Genomic DNA, 23,629 nt, shown 5'->3' on the forward strand with positions numbered 1-23,629 from the left:
GGCAAAGTGATGGTAACTGTTTTCTGGGATGTGAAGGGCATCATCCACATCGACTACTTGGAAAAAGGAAAAACAATCAATGATGAGTACTACGCATCATTATGGGATCGATTCGATGCCGAATTGTGTCGAAAACGCCCCGATTTGGAACGCAAAAAAGTGCTCTTTCACCAAGACAATGCACCGGCTCACCGATCGGCCGTCGCCATGGCAAAATTACACGAATTGGGCTATGAATTGGTTGAACACCTACCGTATTCTACAGATCATGCCGCCAGCGATTTTTTCCTGTTTCCAAACCTAAAAAAATGGCTCGGAGGACGCCGTTTCGCAACAAATGATGAAGTCATCGCTGAAACTTCGGCCTATTTTGAAGAGCTCGAGCAAAAGTACTATTCGGATGGGATAAAAAAATTGGAATATCGTCTTACTAAGCGTATCGAGCTAAAAGGGGATTTTGTTGAGAAATAAATCGATTTAATTCCAAAAAACTTGTTTTTTCTATCAAAGGCTAGTTTTATATCAATCCGCCCTCGTATGTGTCAGTAGTTTTATGTTGTTATCACCTATTAGTTTTATTACATCTATTTCGTCTGGCCCACAAGCTTTCCAATTCTTTGCACATTGTATCGTATGTTTTACCTCTACGTCTAGGATTGGAAGTCCTTCCATCTTCTTCGTCGACGTCTCTTGCAATTTAGGTCTGTTATCCACAAAGGATTTTTCGATAAATTCCTCTCTTGAATTTATTCGCTTCTTTCTTTCTATAATTATTCTTCCTTTGTTGTCAACTTTCTAAATTTGAATAGATAGATGAAGTCTAAAATGAAAAATAGTGCTTACTAATAAGTGTTACTATGGCTTGAGAAGACAGATGGCTCCAAAACTACATAATAGGCCTTCTATAAAACACTAATACGACCAGTGCTATCGTATATGGAGCAGAAACGTGGTTAATTATAGAGAATGATCGGAACTGTTTAAAAGTTTCCAGTGGAAAATTCTGACAAGAATATTATATGGACTAATACCGGAGCAAGGTTTGTGGCGAAGACGTTACATTTTTGAGTTATGGTAGCACACCTTAAATGGATAGGCTATGTAATCAGGTGAGCGGAAGGTACAACAGTCGGAAAAGTTTTTGACTGAAGAGAATCGATAGGACAACAATCCAGAAGAAGAATGAAACGTAGGTATCAAGATAATCTAGCATATTATTTAAAATTGAAATGCAGCAAATACGAGCATGAGATATTGTATTACAAATAGGCGAAAAAATGGCGTGGTATTCATTTTACATAAAGAAGTGCCTAATATCATTAAGTCTACAAGTTACATAGAAATAAAAATACATATACTATGCACATAGTTTTATTGAATGCATTGATGTGTTACAAAATAATTATTTCATTTATTCTTGTGACTGGTGCTCGTTTAAAAATATTTAACTATAGTTTTACTACTATTTTTTATTGTAGCCATTTTTCAGTCCACCAAACTTACTGTTCTTAAAAACATGCAGTAGGATATAATGGTTTTGACAGCCTAAAAATTAAACGAAAATAATATTGTTTTTCTAAAGAAATTAACAAATTTTACTACAATACATTATTGTGTTATGAAATGTAAATCAATGGAGAAATTTTTCATATAAATAAATAAAAATGAGTATCTACATACCGCCATAAACATTTTTAAATCTATCATGACAAAACCTCCTGCAGTTATTTCAATCCTTCTGGCATCTCGGACCATGATCTGCCAAACGTTTTTAGCGTACTGCGGATATTCATACCATTTACTAAAGTAGGCGCTATTACTGATTTCATCTGCCTAATAAACAAAAAAACTGAGTTTCAACTATAAAGGCAACTAACTATATTACAATAAAAATTTATATACCCGAACATGATAATTATTCTATGGAGGTGCATTAGAGTTTGGGATTGGAATATCGGCTTTATAAATGTTAGGCAGACCATACAGTCGAAGTATTTTAGGTATACGAGATATCTATAATCGATAAAATTTTTATTTCATCTCATCATCCCATCGTCAGTACCTATACATTTCCATACAACCATTTCCAAAATACTTAGCCAAAAGCAGTACGATATTTCGGAGAGAATGCCTTATACTTCGTCAAAAATTACTACCATTTTTGGAACTTTTAGAACAGTATACTATTTCATCCTCAGACTATCTAGTAAGTATTGACGTCGTTTCACTTTTCGTAAACATTTCTATAGATGAAACCCTAAATATTCTCGAAACCAAGCACAATGTTCAACAAGAGCATCTCTAGTTAAACTTTGCACGTCTAAAACTTATTTCATCTTTTAAAATAAATTCTACAATGACTTTGACCTAGACCAAACTTAGCTTAATTGGCTCTCCACTCTCTACAGTCATTTCCAATCTTTTTAGATGATTTTAAAACCTGAGCACTTTCTTTATCAATAGATACTTAAACCTACCTAAATGTTGGCTACAGTATATTGACGGTATAGTCTTCATTTGGCCCTACGGCGACTATGCTTTGGTTTTGTTTCAAACACGTCTGAATAATATACATCCCAGAATCTAGTTCTCGATAAAGATGGAGAGATTGACCTTCTTCTTCTTATAGTGCTGTACATCTATAATAGTGCTTTGGCAAATTATCTTAAGGCCAGACTTTCTCTCGCGGCATGACAGGCTCGCCAGTGTTCTTTATGCCCGTTTAGTTCTTTATATTCAACTTAATGAAGTTGAGCAATTCTCTTTCAGTATTTGCTTTTTTAAGCATTCCTCGTTTCTCACCCTATCCTTCCAGACACTGACCATACCAAAGCTCTTCTTTCATATATCAAGGATATCAAAGACAAAATAGATAAAAATCGAAATTATAAAGAAATAAAAAACAAACTTGTAATCTTAAATTACCTTCTTTTATATAATCCGACAACATTTCTAACAAACATCATGTAATTTATAAAATACCTTGTACAGACCCACGCGATCTTACATAGATTAAACCAATCGAATAATTGAAAACCGAATCTACGAACATTCAAATTTAGTTTGTGATTCCGATTTGATTTCTCTCTAGTATCATATACAGGTCACAAAGTAGACAATGAAAATTTCACAATCATATTAGCGATCTTTTTTATGAACCAAGGATTATTCAAAAAGCCATTGAAAATCAGAAAATGTTCACACTGTCTTAATAAAAGCTTCTCAAGCAGAATAAATCATCTTCATATTTCTGTGAATTGCTTTGAAAACAGTTAACCACTACATAGTACTCGTTTATAGTATGCGTTCTTACCGAATTTTTTTAATACAAAGAAATATCTTCTGTTATTCCAATATACAGACTTTCACCTATTCCTCACCCGATAATTGAAAAAATACTCCAGTATCTAGAATTAACATCTACCTCTTCATGTGGATCACCTGATGTTGAATACAGTCATGTATCGAGTTTCCGCCGCGATTTCTTTTGAAAACTTAATTCACAGACTATTTACTTTAACTGATAAACTTAAATGCTTTCTTTGCGAACAAGTTGGACATATTACATACTATGACTTCCCTCCGATTTCAATTACCCCTTTAGATATTGAACAACCATCTCATGTCATTGTAACCACTAGTAACATCATTCCAAATGTTTCTAAGTATGTTCCTCAGGAGAAAAAAAGGTCACGTTATACTGATAGTATCCTTGACCTACCTCAGCTCCTATCACACACTTCCCCTCCTAACCCTCTTCTAATTCCTAATCCAATGCCCTCGCCTGAGTTTTCATTAACCTATTATACAAAAACCTGCCAAAAAGAAAGATATCAACAAAATCCGAATATCTGATTATATCGATATATTAATCCAGAATTATAAACTTTACGAATCTCTCCATTATTAACAAACTCTATGAAGATGTCCCAGAATTGTTTTTACTTAACATAACCGAACTTACTACATTCCTTGAAAACTCCTTTGGCATCAATGACTCTTTAATTATAGCCAGGATCTCGCCCTAATCTATACCTACTGAGATCAAAGAAGATCTTTAAAAAATCGTGTAATACGTCTGTCAAATCAAATTAAGCTAAAGCTCCATCCCAATCAAAAAGATTCACTTCTCTGCTCCTCAATAGTTTTTTCCCTTTTCTTTTATTCCTTTTGAAAATTAATAAAATTCAGTCTGATACAATGGAATTGCGATGGATATTATCTTCAGCAAGAAATAATTCAAAAAATTATTTCCTTTCACAAAAAAATTTTAAAACCGACCATCAAGGAACACTTAAAAAGTTTTAAGGATATCTTCGCATCCGCATAAACTGTACAAGAACCAGTGGTGGTAACTCAATATTTGTATCTAGTTATGTAAACTCCTCCCTTCTATCTTTAACCACCGATTTAGAAGCAGTAGAAGTTCCTGATAGATGTCCAAATAAACTTACCATTTCTAGCATATACTTCCCATCTGACCACACCATCAATTAGTCGATTTTATATTTCAGCTTCCCCTCCCGTACATTCTTGTTGATGACTTTAATGCCAATAACAGCATTTGGGGCTCATGGTGAAAGTAAAGTTATGGAAAATGTTTTAGATTGTTTAGAAACCTTTCTGTTCTGAGTCGTAATAAAAAATATGGCATCACATGCGCCGTGCGTCTTTGTACTCGTATACAAAGTTTCATAAATACTGCTTTTTTCGTTTAAAAGATATATATTTGGTCCCATACTTTATCCCAACTCTGAATAATAAAAAGCAGATTGCAAAAAAATTAAGCAAAGACTTAGATTCAGCACATAATATATAAAAATAATTTTTAGTATAAGTAAACTAAGTCTTCATACGTTTTTTTGTCTTATTTTATGGATCTCGCACAGAAAATCAATAGAAGCACAATTCAAACAGACTATGGAAATTTAGTCATGAATATAAAGAAGTCGAAAGGTATCGATAAAGAAATAGGGGAAATAATTGGTTTAATAAAACTGTTTTTATTAATTAATATGATCAATGGTAAATACTAACCTGATCCATTAGCGCTTGAGCTGGTATGGAATAGCAAAGAACTATTTGATTGAGACCAGCAATCAGATGAAATAACGCTTCGATGCGATAATTCATGTCTGTAGTGCTAAAAAAATCAAACCAACTTTTGTATAAAAAGATAATAAAACAATAGGAATTAATTAAAAGTAATAAAATTAATAGATAATAATTATTCCAATTACTCCCCAATCAACTGCTTGGGACGAACTAAATGCATGTCTAACATCATCAAATTTATAGTGGTAAGTAAAGACAAAGACATGCGAGTATCTTTGCAACAAGACCAAAGTGAAATTGTGTTTTTGAAGCAGTTTTTAAACATTGGAACTGATAAAGTCTCTTTTGACACCTCGACCAGATTCATCACATTACCTCCAGATTTCTGTTACTTCACAGATTCGAAAGAGGAGCTTTTTCAGCGTATTTTCCGGATACAGCACAACAGTTCAAATAATAGTAAAATATTTATTTAAATTACTTACTCGCTTGAGATTATGTACATACGCATACACATGGTTAAAATAATATCGCCTAAGAAGAAAAGAGTTACTCCTGAAAAGGTGGCACTAAACTGATCTAGAAAGCTAAAAAAAATACATGTATTTAAAAACTCTCAAAATCGATAAAATAAATAGGTTATATGAGATATGCCAACGTTTTAGCTGTATACTGGGTGTAAAAATAAAATTGTGTTTTTCATCTTAGTTTGCAACACTGTGAAATTTATTAGAAACAAACACTATATATTAGTAATATTCCAAGATAGCTTCATCCTTTTTCAACATTTTCGTAAAAAAATATATCGATCTCTCTATTATCAAAGATTATACAGAACTTTACATGTAATAAGTTTTTATTAACATTTACAGCAAAGAAAACACTACATACCATCAAGTTAGAATATATGGAGAGGGCATCACGTGACTAAAAACGACCTCACTTCGACCATATTGTTAAGATTGTTTTGACACTTTTGACAGATCGTATATGTTTGTTTACGTTTGTTGTTTTTCGAATATTTTTAGTTTTATAATACTTTTATAGAAACTGTAATAATATATTGTAATAGTGCAGAATAATGGTTTCTTGTTCTCAACGTAGTTGCAGTAGCAGAAGCAATTTTAATAAAAAATCTTCAGGAATAACGTTCTACAGGTTAGTATACAAATATGTAAACAAAGTAATGGCCCGTACTTCAGAGAATAAATTAATAGTATTTGACTGTATTAATTTATCTTTATGTATAATATATCGTGTTTTTAGTGTTTACCGCGGGATAAATAAATCATAGTTTATTAAAAATGTATTGCACTTTTTTAGATTATGATTAAATCTTCTGAATAACTAGTCATATTTTTATAGTAGTTTTAATATTATTGAGTCCGGCCATGATCCCATTGCCATATCGGTATCATCGTTAGCCACGCCTACCTACGCCGTTTTTAATACACACGTTAATATTATCATAGCTTCTCCATAGATTCTAACTCGATGCTACATACTTACAACAATTGTATTGACATTTAATTCGACAAGAAGCCTAAAAAAATAACCTAAATAATGTTTAACAATTTCCCCTCCCAAAAACACATAATAACGAGTATTTCCGCCTCTACTTGAGCAAAGGATCAAAAAAACAAATGGAACTACATGGTTAGACAAAATATCTGTAATATACCCTTCACTTATTAAGGAACTCTTCGTAAAGCAACAAGGTCCGTTCGCGCTGTAAGAGATATCACTCGCCAAACCATTACAGATCCTCCATTGAGTAAAGCCATAGGTCGGATGTTGCACTATGCAGAGCGTTCTCTTCACCGTCGAATAACTTTCACCCGTCTATTTGAGTTATATAAGCAATATTGTCAGTCTTAAACTGTTCTACCTAATTGTTTTATTTTTCATAGCCAACTAACTACTTCCATTAAGTGAGTATTATAATTCAATCAAATCACGTTATGCTTTGAACGTACTTTTCTTTTTTGATAATAAAGATAACGAGACGATTTTTTTACAAAAATGTCGAGAAAGGATGAAGTTATCTTGAAATATTAATAAAATGTAGCGTTTGTTTCTAATAAATTCCACAGCAAAATAAGATGAAAGATCACAACTTTATATACACTTCGTATATAGTTAAAACGTTAACATTTCCCTGAAAACATTAATACAGGGTGTTTCAAAAAGGTATATCATAAATTAAATCACGCATTCCGGGAACAAAAATAAATTTATTGAATCCAACTTACCTTAGTACAAAAGTGTACACAAAAAAAGCCCTTTGAAGTTACAAAATAAAAATTGTTTTTTTGCTTTATCTCCTAAACTACTTGAAATTTTGTAATAAAAATGGACACGTTACTTTCTTGTTCTAAAAGCATTTTCCATACAAAAGAAACAACAAAATCTAAGCGCACAGAAAAAATTTAAGGGGGGTGTTCAGCTCTAAATCCCCCCAAGCTTTTGAGTACGTACAAATCAAATGAATTTTGTTGCATCATCAGTTTAACACATTATTTTTAAAATTTTTTTGCCTCTTAACACTTTTTTAAAAAAACAGTTTTTATTGAGTTACGGCCCTTTTCATCAACCTTTAAAACATTACGTGCAACTAAATAAATGGCTTAAATGAATTAACAAGTACAAAAAATAGTCTATAACCTCTATAAATATGATATTACAATAAATGTTCAAAATGACCCTCATTTTCTTCAATACACATTCGGTATCGTTTTAATAAGGAAAACCGAATGTGCTGAAAAATCATATTTTTCTGAGGAAATTGAATTGCAGCTTCAATTATTCTAACCCATTCTAAACATTCTAAAGATGGATTGATGATGTGGAAGAAGACCTACAGATTCTAGGGGTTAGAAGATGGAGGGAAGTTGCCAGGAATCGACAGGAGTGGCGACTTCTTTGTGAGCAGGCCAAGATCCACAACGGATTGTCGAGCCACTTATGATGATGATGATGGTAAGTTTCTTGTCAGGTTCTGTGGTAGGCGCTCAATTAGATAGAAGTCCCCGGTAAATAAAACATAATATATAAGAGAGATACAATGTATGTGAAACTGGGATTAAATTAGGGCTCAATGATGAGTCCGTATTTGTTCTTATTAGTGTTGGATCAAATAACAGCGAAACTACAGAATAATATTCCGTGATGCTTAATGCATGCTGATAATGTAGTGTCAGTAGGAAATACTGAAAGCGATTTAGAACATAAACTGGAACAGTGGAGACAAGCTCTTAAAAAAAGGTGTTACGAAACTTGAAACTTAGTACGAGACGAATAGAATATTTAGAATGTTCATGTTCCTAAATGGAGTGACCATTACAAATATAGTTTTAAGCACCTAGGATTGGTATTACAGAGTAAATGGGGAAATAGATGCATGCCGTGAAGTTAGGGCAGGATGGATGAAGTGGAAGGGAGCCAGTGGTGTATTATGTAACAGAAAGAATGCAATGAAACTGAAAGAAAAATGTTATTGCTAAATACTATACTATCCTTTGCAGAAATAGTATTCCTTACGAACAATAAAATCACATAAGATAATAATACTTACTCAATTAGAAAATTTTGATGATCCACACATTCCTTTACTCTTTTTGTTATTTCTTGTTTGGTCATTTGTTTTCCATTTTCCGGATCAAATAAATTATTTAACTTCGTATTCAGCATTCTAAACTGAACTTCAGCCATCATTAACAATATCAAGATGACTATGTCCAAACAAGATATGGAAAGTAGTGCTGCGGAACAGGCAGTATCTTCCAAAATAAGGAAGAAATACCTTAAAAGTTTAAATACCGTCAATCGGGGTGAATCGGGACAATTTTCAGATATTTTGCTAAATACCTTTTTTTGTAAAAACGCTAGAGGCTTCAGACCAGCTCAAAATTGTAGGTTCCTATTAGAGCATTATAAAAGAAATACTTAACTGTCATATTGGCAGGTCATTTTAAAAAAATATTGCTTTAGCTGTCCCGATTGACTCCGCATCGGGTTCAAAACGGACACCCTATTTATTTGTATGAGAAGATTCAATTAACCCCAGAACGGGGGTGTAAACCAAAGAAAACTTTTAAAAAATTACTTTCATAAAAAAATCCGCAAAAAAGTAAAAAATCAACTATTAATATCAAAAGGATTTATTATATAATAAAAATACGTTAAAGTTATTCTTCTTCTTCTTCTAGTTCCATGACCGTTATCGATCGTTGGATATCATGTTGGCTACCATATTCGCTATCGTGACTTTATTGACAGCAGCTCTAAATAACGATGTAGTTGAGTTTCCATACCATTGCCTTAGATTTTTCAGCCATGATGATCTTCTTCTACCAGGACCACGATTACCTTGGATCTTTCCCTAAAGGATCAGATGTAAAAGATCATATTTTTCAGGGTGTCCCATAATGTGACCGAAGTATTCCAGCTTGCGTTTCTTTATTATATTGACCAGTTGTGTTGTTTGGTTTAGCCGTCTAAGGACCTCCTCATTTCTAACTCTGTCGACCCAGCTTATTTTCAGAAGTCGTCTGTATACCAACATCTCAAGGGCTGTCAAGCGTCTAAGGATAGCCTCAGTAAGAGTCCACGCTTCCACTCCATACAGCAGGACAGGAAAGATGTAGCAAGATGTCATTTGAACTCTAAGGTCAATGATAAGATCGTGACTGCAAAGTACGTTTCTAATTTTTACAAAGGCAGCTCGGGCTTGTTCTATTCGGCTTTTAATTTCTGCGGTTGGATCCCAGCTCTCATTGATATTACTGCCGAGATACACGAGTTTATCTACTCTGTCCAGTGTGACATCTCCGACTTTTATACCGTCATCCGTATATAATTTTGTTTGCTAACTATCTTACCTATATTTAGTTTTCTTAACGTTGAGTTTTAATCCATACTGATCACAAGTCTGTTTTATTTTGTTCATTAGATTTTGAAGGTTTTCTCCGCAATTAGCAAGCACTAAGGTATCGTCGGCATATCTAATATTGTTGATGGTTACTCCATTCACGGTTTAATAACTTCGGTTAAAGTTATTAAACTGCCTAAAGAAACTAATTTTAATTTACTTATAGTTTAATTTTAATTAAATTGAATACGCCCTTAGGTTCGGCTTCCTTGGAAATTCATAGCCGCCCCTTCTTAGGATGGTCAGTTTCGAGATCATCCTTTTCACTTGGTTACTGTTAATTTGGAATATATCATCCACTGCCGGAAAAACAGCTTATCTTTTTTCTGTTTGAGTTAAGTTTTTTCTGTTTGGAATTTTATGGTGAGCAGCTCTTCTTCTATCTCCTCAAGTAATTCAACAAAATATTTGTTGCTTTTTCAGTGGAATATTTCACGTCAACAAAATCACCTGTTTCAAAATTTAGGGCTGGCTTTCATCAGAAGATGAAGAACTTGACCCTCATAGGCGCCTAGCTAATAAAACTCAGGTGCTGTGAAATCTCCTATGAAAACACTTTGTCCAGATATAACAGGCACTTTTTTTCTTTTTTGTCAGGTAGCAAGCATTTCTTTCTGAATTCAACAAATTCGCAACAGATGCTGCTATGTTTAGGAATACATTTTCACCTTCATATGGTTTTGGAAGTCGTTTCAATAGTTGATTCCTATCCAGTGGAATAATACCAGTTCCAGAAAAATCTTTTTTAATATTTTCGTGTAAAGCCTTCATCTCATCAAACGTTTTTTTCAATAAGGCTGGAAAATACTGTTTTGGGATAGGTCCTTTAAATTTGTTCTTCCAGTCTTAGAGCACCCTTCACCAAGTCTTTTTAAGTGGACTAACAACTGCCACATCTAGTGGCTGAGTCAAGTGAGAGGGTGAGGGGGACAAGAATACAAATTTTATGGAATTTTCCTTACTCAGTTCGATTACTTTGTAAGAGTTTCATTAAATAAAGAGAAGCAGCACTTTGAAAAGAGACTGGTCAAACCAACCACTCGAGTTTCTGCCATACCGTGCATTGCTTGGGACATTAGATATCCAAGTGTCATAAAGATGTTTACTCTTATACATAACTATGTATCCCCAAATGTGAAAAAACCGCGAAGTTCTACTTTTTAAGAAAGGGGTGAATCAGTCCCTATTGTATTAGGGTGAATTTTATACACTTTCGTACATACATATCTACAGAGAAGTTTTTTAAAATTAAAATTCCTATCGATGTGTCACCTTTTTAAGTCTAAATATTTTTTTTGACAAAAATAGATTCAAAAAACAAAATAAAAAACTTTTTTGCCTCATAACTTTTTTCCACGGGGGTATAGGTAAAGGCATTGATTTGCAGAAAAAAACTCCTATTCTTTCTTTTTAAAATGACGTTTAGAAGAAGTCTTTTAACGAAAAAGGTTAGAATGCGTAGTACTAACATTATTCTACAATTAACGCGAGTAAAAAATTATTTAAGATCTGAAAAAACTCTGCACGACATCTGGGAAAATATTCCATTTGATCAAGAACGGTTTTATAAAAATATAAACATTAAAAATTAGTCATCCAATTTTAACAGAGAGAGGGACGCAAAACCTACAAACATTTCTGAAATAAAGGCACTAATTGGTATTGCCTACCTTGCTGGACTAAGAAAGGCCAATTATATGAACGTGAAAGATCTTTGGAGAACTGATGGCAGCGGCATTGAAGCCTTTCGACTTATTATGAATAAAACGAGATTTCAATGTCTTATGAGATGTGCCCGATTTGATGATATTCGAACTAGGCAAGAAGTATTTCAGTTAGACCAATTGTCTTCAAAATTCAATTCAGCAAAAATGCTATTGTCATTCTTCATGTCTTACAATAAATGAAAAACTTAAAGCAATTCGCGGAAAATGCAGCTTCAGACAATATATCCCTTCCAAGCCGAACAAGTATGGAATTAAAATTTTCGTAATATCTGATGCCAAATTATTTTATACCAGCCACTTAGAAGTGTATGCGGGTAAAAAACCAAATGGCTCTTCCAAATAGATAACAGTGCAAAAGCAGTCGTAGAAAGACTTTCTCAGCATATAAATGGCATCAACAGATATATAACCACAGATAACTGGTTCACTAGTATAGAGCTTGCAGACAGCCTAAAATCAAATAATTTAACTTTATTAGGAATCATCCGCAAAAAACAAAAAAACAGCTCCCTTTGGAATTCACTATTCCAAATTCAGGTCGTCGGCCCATCGGTTCCACATTGTTTGGATTTGGTAATGGGACAACACTTGCTTTTTACGTACCAAAGAAAAACCGAAATTTTCTACTAATACCTACTATGTACTATGGAGATAACATTGACCCTTTATCTGGAAAACCAAAAATATATATTTTTGTCATATAATCAAACAAAAGGGGAAGTAGATATGGTAGATAAATTAAGCACTTAATATAATTGTGTTCGACCTACTACTCGACGATGGCCAATGGTAACTTTTTACAGCATATGAAATGTGGCTACTATAAAAGCTTTTATAATTTACAATGATAATAACCCTGGTTCCTCAACACCACGTAAAGAATTTTCACTAATGCTATCAATGTCCCTTGTCGATTGTACGAGGACTATGAGCTTCAGGTTGCAAGAAATTTGTGGTTTGGAACCAGAACAAGGACCAGCAGAGAGGGTGCCCGGGTTTATTGGTCGCTTTAATTTATGTGTGTACATCAGTGTACAAAGTCTATGTTTACATGTACATGCTATGGAAGTTAGCTGGCTTGAAAATTTGCGTTAATTATATATGTTAAGGTTTTGTGGCATTTTACAACAAATATATGGTATACCTACAACGTACTCACGTGTGTAGCTACGTTACGTTTAAACCCGTGTGTAGCTAAAAGTTAATAATATCATCATCGGTAGTGGTGTTAATCATCATTTCGATGATGCACAGACAGCTGTGAAACATGCTTCTTTAGACATTCAAAATTTTCCAATACATCTTCTGAAAACACCAACTTTACCAGGGCTAATTTTTCCTTAAATTGTTCAATAAAAAAAAACACTCATAGCGTACTCCCATTGTAACATCTTCAAGATCTGCAACTTCTTCATTATCAAAATAGTTACCCCGATTTTTCAAGGTAGCGGAAATCTTTACGTTATTTTTATATTTTATCCAGAAGGCAGAAAGAATTTATACACTCATGGACAAAAATATCGAATATTTTGGAATTTTTTAATTTTTTTTGTAGTCACTATTATTTCAAAATAATTTTAAATTACTGATGATACTCATATTGTAGGCTGATTTATTCAACTGTTTTGAAATATTTTGATGTTAATTTTGACGTTTATTCAGCGTTTAGTGTCATTCGTACATTTTATCATAAAAAACCTTCTTCGCGTAAAGCAAAAATCATACTAATTCGGTTATTTTTAGTTTAATTTATTAAGTTTAGTTAGATATTGTTTTGATTTAATAATAATTTAAGATAACATTTAAGTTAAAAACAACTATGCCACCAATTTGACACTGCAATGAAGCCCAAGTAGCACAAATTGTAATTTTGCACGGGGAAGGATATGCTCAAAAAGATATCTACGGTTTCGACTACTTCGAAAAGGTACCGCGAAAAAGTAAATTTTGTACGAACGTCTGGTCAAGGACGCCCAAGGGGCAAAACTGCAATTGATGACCGATTTTTGGTTCTTAATTTTACACGAAATCGTTCATTGATATCGATGCACCTCAGAAATGAGCTATTAAATGTTTGACAAGTTAATGTGAGTTCAGATACAGTTAGACGAACATTAAAAGAAGCAAACTTCAAGCCCAGACGCCCCGCCAAAGTTCCACGTCTTCTGCAAAATCATAAATCTGGTCGTTTAGAATTTGCAAGAACACATATTCAGTGAAATATCGACAACTAAAAATGTTCTTTTCACTGATGAGGCAAGAATTATATTATGGAAGCCAGATGGTCAGAATTACGTCTACAGAAGTGTTGGAGAACGATTCGCTAGCTGCAATCTCGCCCAAACCATTAGTTTGGAGGTCGTGGTATAATTATTTGTGAAGATATTAGTTGGGAGGTACGCACCGTATTTGTGGAAGTGATTGGACGAATGACTGGTAACTCTTACGTTTAAAACATCCTGGAAGATCATATTTTGCCATATGTTGGTTACATTGGATATCAAAGATTCATGTTAATGCAAGATAATGCTCGACCATATGCCGCTGCCATAGTGAGTAATTATATTGATAAGGTCTAAATTTAAAGATTGGATTGGCCATCGTTTAGCCCGGATTTAAATCCAATAGAGCACATGTGTGATCACCTAAAATGCCGCATACGACAAAGAATTCCCATTCCAAATACAATAGACCAGCTTCGAGTTGCTGCACAGGATGAATGAAATGCAATTTCCCAAGGATATGTCCAAAATTTACTTGCAAGCATACCGAGAAGGATGCAAGCAGTGATAAGAGCTAGGGGGGGAATACTCATTACTGATTATGTACTTCTTTCACTTAAAAAATTCTTATTTAAGCAATTTAAATTAGCATTTAAGTTTGGAGTAAAATAACCTAATTTATTTAATATTAAGCATTTTTTTTCATTTTTTTCTGCATCAAAATTTAAAATTGTTCATTAAACATTGTTAAAATAAACTCTGCTTCACAATAAACGACTTGATTGACCAGAATTTATTTTGAAAAAACAAAAGTATTAGAAAATTCCAAGATATTCGATATTTTTGTCCATTGTATATTGAAGCATGCAATAAGGAAACAACTAAAAGCAGATTGAAAGGTTTCTTGGCAACTGGTATAAAAGAAAAATATTAGCCTGTTTGACTGGGAATAATCTTCCAACTTTACTTGTTACTAACATTAATTTAAATTTATTTTACTTTGTAAGTAACATAAGAATATATGGCTGTTCTGATTGCTAATAAATAAATAAAAAAGTAACAATTTCGTAACGTACCTGGGAAAATTGTCAGGTTTATATTTTGCATAGGCTTTTGCTCCGTCTCCATTTACAAAAGGTTTTATTATCGTTGATGTTATACAAAATATAACGCAGTTAAAAAAGAATTTTTTTAAAAACGTTCCTAGTCTCTGGCTTTGTTTAATATCGTTCGTATCTTCAGGCGTCCAAAATGTGTCTTTGGTTCTTTCCATAAGTTCCTTTATAGATGATTTATTAAAGAAGAGAACCACTAGCTTTACTATACCCTAAAAATTTACTCATACTTGAGACTAATTATTTAAGCCGGTGTTAACGTATGTTTAACCATAATATTACGTTTATCAAAATATTAATGGCTGCTGTGGTCATGGGCGCCCATAGGGGGGGCAAGAGGGGGCAGTTGCCCCCCCTATCATTATTTATATTATTTAAAAAATCAGTATGTAAGTATATTTAAAAAAAATACATTATTTACGCATATTGTGGCGAGAAACTTGCAACAATACCTCAAAACAGCAAACAACCGGAAACTAATCTAGCGAAATACCGAGAAATGCGGTAGGTATAATACTTCCTTAACAATGCCTCGAATGTAGCTACCTACCATATTGTACCATACAATATTGTACAATGCAAAGAGGGATTTTGAGATGTCGTAGGTATCAAGCCTTAATTGGTAGAAAGTGTACCTGTACCAACAATTTTAAACTTTATTTCGTCCCATGTCAAATGCAAAATTTACTCTCACAAAAAAATATCCGCTTAATAAATGCTACACGTTTTTACTTGTTTGACTTAAATATTTGGTATAGTGGCCTAGTAAATTTTATTGAAATCAAAAATGTTTTAGAAACAATAATAGCCGATAACAAATTTAATTGCTCAACAAGATCAAGAGCACAGCAGCTTTCATGTGCCACATCTGATTCCACTTTTATAATTTCCCTAAATTTGATTTCCAAATATTCTTCTTTCTTAGAATCCATAATAAACATTTTACAAACTAAATCAATAGATATGCTGGCAGTTAAAAATCATATACAGTTATTTCTTGATATGATAACAAAGCACAGACAAGAAGCGGAAACAACTTTTAAAACAATTTTTGAAAAGAGTACAAATGATGCCGAATCTCTAAGTATTACCCTTGAAAAACCACGAACCATTCCTAGAAAGCAAACACAACGGTCAAACCATGAAGGTTTGACCTTCATGGTTTGCAGGTTTGCAGCTTGCAGCGGAATGAACGGGGGGTAAATTCCGCTGAAGACTTTTGAGTGTCATTATTTATTCCGTATCTAGATTCTTTAATTAGTTCTCTTGGTGTCAGATTTTCAGAAGACAATAATCCTGGTATGTTATTGTATAACTTGCATCCCAAAAACTTAATAAAATTAACTGAAGAAGACCTCGCCAAAATAATAGAAATCATAAATAATTTATACAAAATTACTAATCTAAAAGAACAGGCATCATTGTGGCTCTATTATTGGAAAAATTAAACCAATTTAGATGTAGAAGATATTTCAATAATAGAGCTACTAGACCATTGCTTATTTTACCCAGCTATAGCCCAAGCTATAGAAATTTCTCTGTGCCTTCCTCCCACTACATGCACGATTGAAAGATCATTTTCAACTCTTCGAAGGGTTAAAACCTGGATTAGGTCCACTATAAGTGAACAAAAATTAGATGGACTATGTATGATGAGCGTTCATAGAAATAAAATAGAAAACAATCGAAATAATTTTATTAAAAAAGTAATAGATGAGTTTGGACAAAAGCCCAGAAACCTTCAGTTTTTATTTTCACAAGATACAGAGCACTAGCCTTCAATATCAAGTTTACTTTTTACGTTTTGTTGGGTTTAACATTTTACCATTTTAGATTCTATTGGGAAATTATTCATTTTAATAAATTATAATACATACAATACTAACTGAAAAAAAAATGTTAATTTTTTTATAATAAATTATAACAAATAAATTTTTAATTAAATTTCTTCAATTGTTTACAACATAGTACAAATTTTTAATGTCAAATATAAATAAGTTGGCACCCAGCGAAGTATTTGAAGATTGCACACATTTGACTATTTATGCAATTTCGGCTAAGCATGGTAGTAGAAGGGTGTACACCCTACCCTAACCCTTTCAACGTAGTACAGTTTTGAATATTTGTTTTAATTTCCTAGTAAAAGAAATTTTTCAATTCAGATATTATGTTACTTACATATTATTTAAACTTCACTATTGCTTGTGTTGCATTTCGTATCTCAGAGTACCTGCTTTTTTTATTACTATTTTTTAACATCCTTGCTTAAAATTGATTTTTTTATTCCTACATAAAAAATTTTGTATAATAAAATTTGTATGTATAAAGTCATACCATAAAATATGTTGTTAATAGTTTTTTGTTTAAGATTACTTTTACTTTTCTGATATTTCTTTACTGTTTGTAAATCATGTTTATATTTTTGCATTTTTGCAATCGGCTATTTTAGTTTTTATTAAGTTGTATGGATCAAAATAAAAATTTGAGTTGACTTGCCCCCCCCCCCGGATTTTGATATATGGGCGCCCATGGCTGTGGTCCATAAATCAGACAAAAATTAAATGCTTTCATTATCATAATAAATATCTAATATTATTCAGGTGCACATCGATCGAAAAGATCTTCGTAAAGTTTAATATACAGTGCTTTTCAGATAAAACTATCCAAAATAACTTTTAAACTTTTAATTTTTAGAAGGAAAAGCGCAAAAACACGTCAATTAATATTTGAAGGGGGAGACATTATGACATATTTAAGGTTGCTGGGAAAAGCACCCTCTCGCCCCCCGTATCATCCTTTTATTATTTTTAAATTACTTTCATCTTTTTTTATTTGATATTTGGATTCTCCTCTTTGTACTGATTTTATAAATGTATAACACATGATACTTAAAGTGATTAGTTTATAAGAAAAATGAATACAAAAGCAAGAAAACTGGATTGAAAAAAAAAAATGTTTTTTTCCATCAAAAATGTTTACAGTAATTGTTAAAAATGACTGCCATTTACTTCCATACAATAGAACAATCTATTTTGAAATTCGTCTCTGACATTGCTTAACACGTCTGTATTTAATTGTCGATATTCATCCTATATTCTTTGTTGTAAATCATCTATAGAATCTGGTTGAGTAGCATAAATTTTTGTTTTTAAATACCATACCAATCCATCATCTGCCCTCTTATACCTATCCTTCTTCTTCTTAGAGTGCCATATCCCTACGGAACGTCGGCGACTACCATGCTTATAATAGTTTTATACTGATCTCGGTCTTGCGCTACGTGTAGCAATTGGTCCGCTGTCAAACCTGTCCACTGCCGCAAATTCCTCAACCAAGAGAGTTTCTTCCGTCCTATCCATTTCTTTCCTTCGATTTTACCGTTGAGAATTAGCCGAAGGAACTCCTATCTTGGTCCTCTGATTATATGTCCAAGATATTCCAGTTTACGCCTCTTAATAATATTTAATAGAGTTCGTTGATTCTTCGTCCCATTCTTCGAAGAACTTCTTCGTTTCTAGTTCTGCTAGTCCATGGAATTTTTAGTATCCTTCGATACAACCACATACAAAAGTACAGACCACACGTAACATCTTGTAAACTTTTCATGGATTTCCAAATTTAATGAGTTATTGGATAATAGAGGCTTGAATTTTTGAAACGAGTTTCTTGCCTGTTCAATTCTACATCGAATTTCGAAGGATGGATCTAGATTTTGGGTAATCCAACATCCAAGGTATTTGAATCTCTGAACTCTCTGTAGCGGTTGTTGGTTTAATATCAGTTGGGTTGCGCCGATATCCACTTTACTGGTCACCATGTATTTAGTTTTATCGATATTTATCGTCAGTCCCCAATTTGTGCATTCCATGTTAACTCTATTGATTAGCTCCTGCAGATCGTCGATGTTTTCAGCTAGAATCACAGTATCGTCGGCGTACCGTATATTGTTAATTATTTCTCCTCCTATGATAATTCCTTTTTGATCTTTTAAAGCTTCCCTAAATAGATTCTCAGAATACACGTTAAAGAGGGTGGGAGATAGTATACAGCCTTGTCTTACGCCTCGTTCAATACTGATTGGCTTTGATTCTCTGTTGTTGGTATTAATAATGGCTGTTTGGTTCCAGTAAAGTTTGGCAATAAGTTTGATGTCTTTCTCATCTAGTTGGATGCTCTGCAAGGCGGTAATTAGTCTGGTATGCTAAACGCGATCAAATGCCTTTTCATAATCAATGAAGTACATACATACGGGTTTTGTTACCTCCCAACATCGTTGAAGGAGTGTTTGCATAGAAAATAGTGATTTTCTAGTTCCAAGGCATCTCCGGAACCCGAACTGCTCTTGACTAATTATTTCTTCGCACTGGTTGTTAATTCGGTTTAGAAGAATATGCAATAGTATTTTAACGGCATGGCTCATTAAACTAATGAGTCTACAATCGCTACATTTCTTAACGTTTGGTTTCTTAGGTAGAGGAATAAAGATCGATTTTAGCCAGTCCGATGGAATTTCACTGGTATCATATATTTGATTGAAAAGTACAGTGAGTTCTTTTATATTGTCATTTGAGAGTAATTTTAGCCATTCGCTGTATATTTGATCTGGTCCACTGGCTTTGTTGTTTTTGGCTTTTTCCACTTCAGCGTTTAAGATTGATGGTCCTGTATTTGCACTTAAGTTAGGTAGTGATCCTCGATCATCCTTAAATAATGCTTTAATGTAGTTTTCCCATTCCTCCATTACTTCGTCTTCTAGGGATAGTGCATGACCTTCATTATTCGTTAATGTTATGGGTGTATTTCTTTTGTGTACTGTAACTTCTTTTATTTTTTTATGTGTGTTAAATTCGTCATGTTTTCGTTGCAATTCTTCTAATTCCTCACATTTTGCTCGCATCCATAACTCTTTGGCTTCCCTGATTTTTCTTCGAATCAGATTATGCTTTCGTTTATACTCTGAGTTATTTCTATTTTTAAGCTGTCTTCTTTTGTCCATCATTTCGATTATTTCATCTTTCATCCACGCTTGCTTTTTATAATGGGTGACAGTTTCACTTTGCGTTGCTGTATCGATGATACCATTCTTTATGTTATCCCATCTTTCTTCGACTGTTGGTACATTGTATACTTGTGTGATGTTGTCTCGAATTTTTTCATTCATTGTCTGTTCAAAGTGATGTTTAAATTCTTCTTCTTTTAGTTTTTGTCTATCGTATTTATTTGTAATGGAAGGCTTTTTGATTGTCTTTAATTTTAGGTTGATTCTAGATGCCAGTAAATTGTGATCGGTGGCTGCGTCGGCACTTGGATATGTCTTAGTACATTTACATGAGTTTCGAAATCTATTGTTAATCATGATATAATCTATTTGGTTACGCATTACACTACCATGGCTATCTCTCGGTGGCCATACCTATCCAACGAGTGCGAAAAGTTTCGTTTAAAAATTGACGCACAGGTAGGGCAAAGAGTAGAGGAGCTATCATCATTTTCTACTATTGTTTTAATACGATCAACCAATTGCCTAAGTAACTCAAGATCTTCTTCTTCTTCCTATGCCATCCCCATTAACGGAGGTTGGCGACCTCATTTTTAAAAGCTTCTCTGTCTTTTGCAACGTGGAATAATTCGTCTACAGTCATGTTTGTCCAGTCTCGAATATTTCGCAGCCATGACTTCCTCTTTTTACCTATTCCCTTTTTGCCATCGACTCTACCCTGCATGATGACCTGCAGAAGACTATATTTATTATTTCTTAGTATGTGTCCAAGGTATGCAGTCTTGCGTACTTTTTATATTTAACTAAAGTTTCCAGTGATAAAGACGTGTCCGATAATGGGATCACCTAGGATATCACACCATCCGTTAACCATTGGGGATGGAGTGTGTGAAATTCACACACAATATGTGGATCACTCTTAGCCCAGTATCGGCAATTATGTGTGTTCACCAAACATTTAATGAAAATGAGCCTTCAGCCGAAAAGTAAATATTATTATATATAATAATGACTCGTAATATCTAAACTGTAAATATCCTTTCTCATTCAAGTATTTTCCAGATCATATACCTGCCGGTAGAAATTTCTAGTCCCCTACGCAAAAAGACCTGTTTGGCTCCACGACGATCGGATAAGTTCTGGAAGGTCAACGAGGTTTCGAGAATGTATTTTAATAATAATTTTAATGTTATTATAATATGAACTGTATTTTATATTTAAGGAGGGAATTTTGTTGAAAACAGTTAGTCTGAAGATAATATCGCGTGAGTTTTTAAAATGTAACGCGCGTATTGTAATAAATGTAAATAAATTATATAATTATTAGTGTGAAATAAATTAGTTATATTGTACAAATAAAGACTTTAAATAAACTTGTAAGTGTTATAAGTGTTATAAGAACCTTTGATGATAAATAAAAACAATAAATTAGATTAATAAAAATACAACAGTGGTGTCAGAAAAGTGGAATATATAAAATAAATTGTGACGATGACTACGATTTATGAGCTCACAGTTATGAATTTAAGAAGATATCTCAAGGATAGAGAATTAGCTTCTACCGGAAAAAAGGCTGAGTTAGTCCAACGACTAAAGAATGCTTTGGAGGAAGAGGGCTTAGACCCGGAAACTTATATATTTGAAGATGCTGTCATCTCGTCGATTTCGAAATTAGAAAACCAAGTTTCTGACGATATTTCGAAAGTTTCTGGTGATGTGGCCAAAGTGTCTCGTGACATCGGATCATTAGAAAACAAACTTTCTGTCTGGTGACATCGCATCATTAGAGAACAAAGTTTCTAGCGATATTTCGAAAGTTTCCGGCGACATCGCTTCATTAGAAAACAAAGTTAGTTTCTAACAAGATTTCTTCTCTGGAAAGCAAAGATTCTGCTAACATCTCTAAAGTCACTTCTGAGATGTCTGCCATCGACGACAGAATGTCTTCGTTAAAAGACCAAGTTGTTGCCGATATGTTGGTCTTCGAAGAAAAGATATGGAAAGAGATGGAAAGGAAGATGGAGGAAACAGGGACAGCAGAGAGAGGAAACAATCCAATTACAGTAGAGACAAAAGAAGTAGAGATGAAATGTAAGTTGGAAACACGGCTGAAATTTGAAGGAAGTGGAGGTTCTGTTCATGTGAAAGTCCCAACTTTCGACGGAAAATCGTCATGGAACAACTACATAAAACAGTTCGAATCAGCTGCAAGAGCAAATGGATGGTCTGAAAAAGAAAAAACTGTAAACCTGACTATCGCTTTTCGAGGAGATGCCTTAGATGTGCTTCAGAGCATAGCCGTAGAGGAGACGGATGATTAAAACGGAGTAATGAAAAAAATTATAATAATTTGCAAGACTTATGTAAAATACGGTTTTTATGCTCTCCTGTAAAGTTGGGTATTTTAACATAGAAGGTTGTGAACTTTCACCATCGATACACCTTTCTCTGTTGGTGAAAATACTGAATTCAGGGCCAAAATAGAATATAAATAGAAATTATATTGGAAATGTGTAAAATAACCCAAGAAATGCAATTATATACTATTTTTGTTGGGAGTAAGCCACAATTTTACTTTAAAATTAGTTCAATTTTCAAGTTCAAAACACTAGAGAAGAGTATTTATCGTTTCAAAGTATGTGGCCCAGATACAATTTTTTTCTTATTTTAATTGCGTTCATAAAGTTTCTGCCATGTCCAATTCGTCTTAATACTTTTTCGTTTGAGACTTTTGCAGTCCAAGGAATTTTAAGGATACGCCTATATAGCCACGTTTCGAATCTCTCAAATTTTTTACAAGTTGGGTTTAGAGTCCAAGCTTCTACATCATATATCACTTGCGATCATATATAATATTCAACGAACCTCAATCTGATAACCTATACTCAATTTCTTATTTCTTAACATTGAATTATGTTTTATAAATCCTTTTCGACCTTATGTATGATATGTATGCCGAAAAAATCATAATTAAAAAAGAAAAATCGACTTTTTTTCGGTATTTAAATCCAAAGTCGTCTATTCTCGAGAAATTGAATTTATTTCATAATTTTACCACTCACTGTATATATCAATTTAAGTAATAATAACGTATAATATGCATACTACTAAAATATACTTACATGTGGAAACATCAATAAGTTAGTTGTAACATCAGTAAGATTTTTAACATTTAACATATCTTCATTGGAACAAAGCATTAAAATGGTAAAAGAAATACTACCTGTAATAGATGTAAGCCAAAACAAAAATAGCAGAAACTGATTAATTTGGTTTTGTTTAAAAGGATTTACCCCTAAAAAATTACATAATTTTATGCACCATTGAATATCTGAGTAAAAACCCTCCATGTTTAATAAAGAATATCAGACTGATAAGAGAGCTCTTTTAAAATAAAACGATTAGTATATCTACTTCGAATAAATAACTTACAAAATTGCTTAATAACTACCTCACTTATAATGATACTCAATAAAACAAGAAACTTTTAGAGAAACACCGCTAATATTTTATAATTCCACTTCAGTTAATAATATCTTTGCAAATTCAAATACAAAATACAAAATACAAATACCCAATAA

The 23,629-nt window shown here is 33.1% G+C and overlaps 1 protein-coding gene across 1 annotated transcript; it reads right to left on the reverse strand.

The window, feature by feature from the left end:
• Nucleotides 1–1,374: 1,374 nt before the first annotated feature.
• LOC140440816 (uncharacterized) lies at nucleotides 1,375–23,398 on the reverse strand. Its single transcript, XM_072531180.1, has 7 exons — nucleotides 23,171–23,398; nucleotides 15,011–15,261; nucleotides 8,630–8,857; nucleotides 5,541–5,642; nucleotides 5,038–5,143; nucleotides 1,681–1,833; nucleotides 1,375–1,545 (listed from the first exon to the last, which is right to left on the reverse strand). The coding sequence occupies exons 1-7, from the start codon at nucleotides 23,396–23,398 to the stop codon at nucleotides 1,486–1,488; spliced, it is 1,128 nt and encodes a 375-aa protein (XP_072387281.1). The 3' UTR covers nucleotides 1,375–1,485.
• Between the last annotated feature and the right edge of the window lie 231 nt (nucleotides 23,399–23,629).

This window comes from Diabrotica undecimpunctata, chromosome 5 (assembly GCF_040954645.1).
Source record: "Diabrotica undecimpunctata isolate CICGRU chromosome 5, icDiaUnde3, whole genome shotgun sequence".
NCBI classification, from domain to species: Eukaryota; Metazoa; Arthropoda; class Insecta; order Coleoptera; family Chrysomelidae; genus Diabrotica; species Diabrotica undecimpunctata.